At 42.5% G+C, this 6,000-nt stretch overlaps 1 protein-coding gene across 1 annotated transcript in view; it reads right to left on the reverse strand.

Moving 5' to 3' along the window:
- The window catches only part of PLEKHG4B (pleckstrin homology and RhoGEF domain containing G4B), a 95,478-nt gene that overhangs the window by 9,496 nt on the left and 79,982 nt on the right, over positions 1-6,000 (reverse strand). Inside the window, exons 20-22 of the mRNA XM_029912484.1 lie at positions 5,140-5,256; positions 4,429-4,698; positions 3,486-3,700 (exon numbers count right to left, since the gene is read on the reverse strand). Coding sequence (XP_029768344.1) covers positions 3,486-3,700; positions 4,429-4,698; positions 5,140-5,256 — 602 coding nt within the window. The remainder of the gene's footprint in view (positions 1-3,485; positions 3,701-4,428; positions 4,699-5,139; positions 5,257-6,000) is intronic.

Genomic DNA, 6,000 nt, shown 5'->3' on the forward strand with positions numbered 1-6,000 from the left:
AGACGATCATAATGGTCCCTTTTGACCTTAAAGTCTATGAGTCTATAAAAGTTTGTGCTGCAGCCACCATCACGGTGGCTAAAGAGAATGGGTGTCCTCAGAACCAGTCTATGCTTCTCCTTAGAGAGCCAAAAGGGTTGCTATGAGTGACACAAAGCTTTTCCTTCCAGCACCTGGAGTGAGCAAGCTGTGCCTGCAGTGCTCTCAGCCTGGGGAGCAAGGGAACCAACAGGAGTCTCACACAGCAATGCAGAGGTCAGAGTGTCACCACAGAGGCCACAGAAGACATGTTTTACACTTTCATCCTCCCGTAGATTAATCAATATGCAGGGTTAACAGTAAGAAATAAGGCGGTGAAAGCTCAAAGGGGTTTCATTAACAATTTAGAGCCCAGTGTTCCAGATTCTTCAGTAAATCCCCAGCCCACCAAAGCACTTAAGCATATGCTTAAATTTAAACATGTAAGTAGTGCCTTTCACATCAGTGGGATTATTCACAAGCTTAAGTGCTTTGCTGGATCAGCACTTACGTTCACCCATGCTCATGTTAAAAAAAGGAGTGCAATGTGTGCCTAAAAGGAGCCCAACTCCTGAGCTGTGGACTGTTGGAGATGTTCTCTATTTAACTGTGGCAGGAAGGACAATACAAATGCCGTGCACCTGGAGTGAGGTGTAAGCCAAAAAATGGAGGCGGGTTAGAGAAATGTATGCTGAATATTGAACTTACAGACAAGCTCATCTACACTGCCTCCAAAATGCAGCAGAACCACGGACGCTTTGTGCTTAATGTATTCCATCTACAGCTGGAATAAGTCAGCACCGTGTTCTTGATTCACTTCTCCCTGGCTGGTTTGGCAAGGAGAAGTTTGATGCATGCCTCGGCTGGTGTCTGGAGTCAAGGGAAGATAGATAGGGCCCCCATTCTGATCCATATTGGTGAGGAGGCCTTGATTTAATCCTGGATCAGGGAAGCTCTAGCTCCCTTCAGCTCTAGGTAGGTGAAAGAGCAGTCTGTGGTTTGCCACATCCAGGGGATCCATAAACTCATGGATTGCACTGCTTACCAGCCAGAAAACAGCTGTGTTATACTGTCTACATTTTGGCAGGGTGTTCCGTTGGTAGGAGAATTTGGCCTATATTCTGTGACTTCCTGTTTCCGTATAGAACAATATAATACTTGGAATCAGTATGAGTTTGTTTTAGTTTGTTCATTTCCTTAGGTGGTTTAGGGCCAATTTTTCAGACCTTAGCTAGTTGTGCATTTGTGCACACACAAATGTGTTATTTTGTGTGCACTATGGTTAGATATTCATAAACTCCAATTTATGTACTTGCAGGCTAGACAGATTACCATCCAACCATGTACACACACAAATCCCAATTTGCACACCAGCATCCAATCCAACTTTGCACAAGCAAAGTAGCTATGTATTTGCACCTGTGCTAATCAAATCCTTAACACATCATATATTTGATTTATCCCCAATGAAATCTAGAGGGTCCCCTGGAAACACAGCATGGATATTTGTATACAGGACCAGCCCGAAGGGATCATGTTGTCATTAATGTCCGTGAGTAAACAGGGATTTTCATTATAGATGAAATAAAAATCACACAGTACACTGTTGTAGCATTCAAGCACAAGGGACACGAGCCTTAAAAAGGTGATTGCTCTGACTAATTCTAACCTTAGTAGCACCCTGCACTTTATTTCCTAATTGCTTCAGCTTTACAAGTTACATACTTTGTGAACCTCTCCCTTAAAATCACCGTTGCTTGTGGCAACATTAATTACCAGTATTCATTGTGTTCTAACTCTAATTTTGTTCAAGTCGACATGTAACCAAGTGACATATAGGACCTCGGAGATACTCTGCTGACTGCACATCCTGTTGGGTTGCATCCTCTAGCCTTTGTCCTCTGTTGTAACAAATACATTATCAGCAGTGCTGACCAGTAGGAAGCTCTGTACTTTATTTGTCTACAGAGGTTAACTTGAAGGGCACCTGCAACTCTCAGATGGGTGCTGGCTCCAGACTTCATGGTGTTACAGTTTCTGGGAGGAGTGCAGAGACTGCATATAATCGTTGTCACTCAGACTCAGTGTGTGAGTGAGAAGCGAGAAGTGCATTGTAGCCCTGCTTTCTTTATGGTGCCAGGCTATGTCTGGAGTTGCAGTCAAAGCAAGGTGTTCAAGAGAGACTGGGGTTTCATTCTCAGGGCTTTTGGGGGGTGCCTCTTTTTTGGGATTTAGACTTGGTTATACTCCTGCAGCTTGAAATTCTTTTGTTAGGGCTACTGAAGAGACTTTTCACAGCAGGAGGCCAACAGCTGCCAATCCCAGCGCTGTTTATTAACTGTTGCTTTTAGCCACCACTGTCAAGATGCAGCTTCTATTACTCTAGCATTACTGTGCAAGTGGCACTTAATTTGTTTGTGTCATCTAATTTTAAGTGCTCTCTCCAAATCCATAAAGCCAGATTCTGCCACATTTACACTGAGTAGGGACTTACTCCCCAAGAAGCCCCATTAAATCAATATGACTATTCACAGAATAAGGTACAACATGACTAATGCTAGCAGAGTATGGCCAATACAAATACATTCTACCTACATAAAAAATAATAGAAATGTTGACCTTCTCCTGCATGGGCAGTTCAGAGCAGTTAGTGTATATGGGCCAAATTCTGTTCTCAGTTTCACCAGTGTGTGTCACAGTCATTCTGCTGAACTCAGAGTAGAATTGTAATTGAAAGCAGCATTTGGACCAGAAAGGGTTTTTAAGTGAATAGAGTTGCTGGTGAAAGGTGCTGGGTTGACAGCCCTGGAGTGTGAAGTTCTTTGTTTATCCAAAGACACTGGTAGCGCATTGCCCTGCAGGGATCACCCCCTCTCCGGATGAAAGGGTAGTACAGCCTCCAGGTCTATTCAGTCCTTGACCTCTCTGATGGAACTGCCACCAAGAGGGTGCAATCATGGCCAACTGTGGTGTTAGCTCTGTGATGTGGGCCTTTGCCTGACAGGGAACAGACTCAGACTACCAGCTCTTTTTACTGTTCCAAGGGGTTAAAAGGACAAGCATGGATTTCCCCTGTGAACATAAGTTGTTTCTAAAATAGAGATTCTAAAATCCATCAGCTATAAAACTGTATCAAAAATGTCTATATTTAAACCTACAACACTAAGGGCCAAACCCTGCTCTGATTCACACCCATACAAGCCCACTGGAATCACCATTGCAACTATGAGGCACTGTGCAATGATGCAACCCAAAGGAAGTCAATAGGTTGCATGATAGCAGAATTTGGCTCTAAGAGTCTTACTGAGTTCAATGTGAAGTATGCTCAGATCAAGACCCGACAATCAGGGTCTTGGAAAACAGCTTAGTTCAGTATTGCCATGTTGGTAAAATGATTGGTAATCATAATAAGTGAAATCAATGAAGGCTTTTTGTATGACTTGTGAGCTAAAAGGTGAAATACTTACCGCTGTGACATACTGGTTGGTGTGTTTTGATCTAGGATTCTTCTCAGGGAGAGCAGGAGATGTGCACTGGGAAGGAGGTTTAGAGCCAGGATTTGAAGCACCTTCATCCAAGAACGTCTCTGTAGAGAGCTGGGACAATCCAGGATGGGCAGAGCTACTAAAACCACTCACACTTTCACCCGAAGTGCACTGGGATGATTCTGAACTCTCTGTGACTATAAACAGGAAGAAAGTGTGCAAAGTTAGACTCTGGCTAGGCCTGTAGTCTAACAGTCTTTACACATTTAAAGACAATAGATCTTCCAGTGTCTAATATTTTCGGACTCTGCTGATCCAAACTGAACACTATACTCTGAGTGTGGCCGAACCAGTTCTTTATAAAGTGACAGACAATCTCCTTAGATGTATATACCCTTCTTGATAAAAGCCACCATCCTAATAGCCTTCTCCATTGGTGTGGGCATTGGACTGAGGGGGAGCGCACACACACACACAGACACACACAAAAAGCTTGGAAGAAGGCTAAGATCGCCTAGCCCTAAGGAGCTGGGCCTAAGGAGTAATGCAGTGCCTGTGCAGTGATGTGGGAGTCAGTGTCACTATGGTTTCCCTTATTTGGTTCATGTATTTAAAGAGTCCTGAAAATAAAAAGTTTAAGATAACCACTTGCAGAGGCACTACTTGTACATCCTACCCTAGGTGACAGTGATGGCTCCAGAGAGCAGCAAGAGCGGTCATGGTTGTTGCTACCTAGAACTAGAAATGTGATAAATTTGAGGAACTAAAAGTACAGCTTAAGACATAAATCACAAAGCTCTAACGAATTGTACCTCTACACATCCGGGTGTGTCGATCCATCGAGATACACATCAGAACCAGAACAACCTGCCATGTCCAAAATCCTTACAAATCCCTTCTAATCCAGATGCTGAAATTCACTCACTCATTGAAGGCTGACTGCCAGTTTCCTGCTCCAGTTCATCTTCCTCTATGCAGGTTCTAATATCATACGACCAGTGGTAGAAGGGTGGTCCTAATAAGCCTGGATGAGGTGGGCTGGAATACACATGAAGGTTCAGTGATCCCAAAATGGAAGAAGAGGACTGGCTGCTTGAGGAAGATGTGCTACTGTTTGAGATAGTGGAATGCGGCCTTTTAAATGGAGTGGAGTGGTCAAATGAAGACACTGCTATTGATGCTCGAGATCTTGATTCTACAAGCAAACAAGAACCTTTGATCATTGGAAGGAAACAAGGTGAATAAGGGAAAATGCTATTTTGAACAAGAAATAAAACAGGATTGGTAAAGTGTAACAGGCTAGCTCAATAATCTTCTACTACTTGAATTAAAATGTTATTGAACTGAGTTTAGGAAAGTCCATTTGTTCAGCCCACAGTTGCTCTCCAGATTTTCTGACAGGAGAGACTGAATACACTTTGCGGTCTGTATTGCTGAAGTTCTATGAGCTTAACAAAGGAAATAAGATACTAAATCTATTACACCAAGACAAAAGTAAGATCAATTCTTTGCGGAAATAAGTTGCAATCAATTTTTTTTTTTTTAAGAGCGTGAAACAATTAATGAAGACAATCATCCTAACAGACTGGCAAATGGGAAGGCAGAACAGCAATGTAATGTGAGTAGTAGACAGTACCTGTTCCCTTCATGATGTAATCTATTGCTCGGTCGCTTATGGCTGCTTCACTGGGCTTGATGTCCATGAAAGGTTTATTGCCTATTCCCATTGACACCATTTCTTGCATTCTGAGTTCTAAAGTGGGAAAATGCACATATGAAAAATATCAGCCACCCCTTTGATGTTTTAGTTATGCTGCTATGGGAGAACGAAAATATTTTCCTCTTTCCAGTACCCTCGGCAGTAGCTTACTGACCCCCTACAAGAGAGAAAAGCATTTATTAGCTGCAAACACTCTAGCTCTGGAGCCAGCCAGAGACTGGCAACTTGAGTCGGTCAGATTTCATTTTTTATAAAGTAACTAAAGGATTGTAAAGGATGGCGCCATCTCCTCTTGTGCCATCTCTCAGACCCATTTCATTATTATTATTGAATCTTTTTACCAGTAGGTGTTTTTTTTCCTAATGGCAAAGTGAGATTTGTTTTCCAACCATCCTCGAACATTACAGAATAATTCTTTAGAGGGAAAATGGGATGATTGTTGTTTTCATCACCACTGAACGTGACTCAGTTTCAGAACATCCCCAGTCACCACACCAGTCAAATACATTGCAATTCAAAGCAGAGTTCATAACTTCACTCCTACTAAAAATATAGCCCTGGAAGTGGCATGTCATTTATGTCTAGCACAAATCACCAAGCCTATTGCCACCAGGATACCATATTATGAAGTTAACTTTAGTGTCAGGACTGTTTTACACAGTACTTTGAGGCTAGCAGTACAAATATCTTCCTGCCCTTAACTTAAGGTTCTTGGCAGAGAATCTACCCTTATTAAACTTTTTTTTCCTGTTGTGGATGGATGGCTGCTTGTGCCAA

The sequence above is a fragment of the Terrapene carolina genome, unplaced genomic scaffold (genome assembly GCF_002925995.2).
Source record: "Terrapene carolina triunguis isolate 2854851 unplaced genomic scaffold, T_m_triunguis-2.0 Scaffold229, whole genome shotgun sequence".
Classification (NCBI taxonomy): domain Eukaryota; kingdom Metazoa; phylum Chordata; order Testudines; family Emydidae; genus Terrapene; species Terrapene triunguis.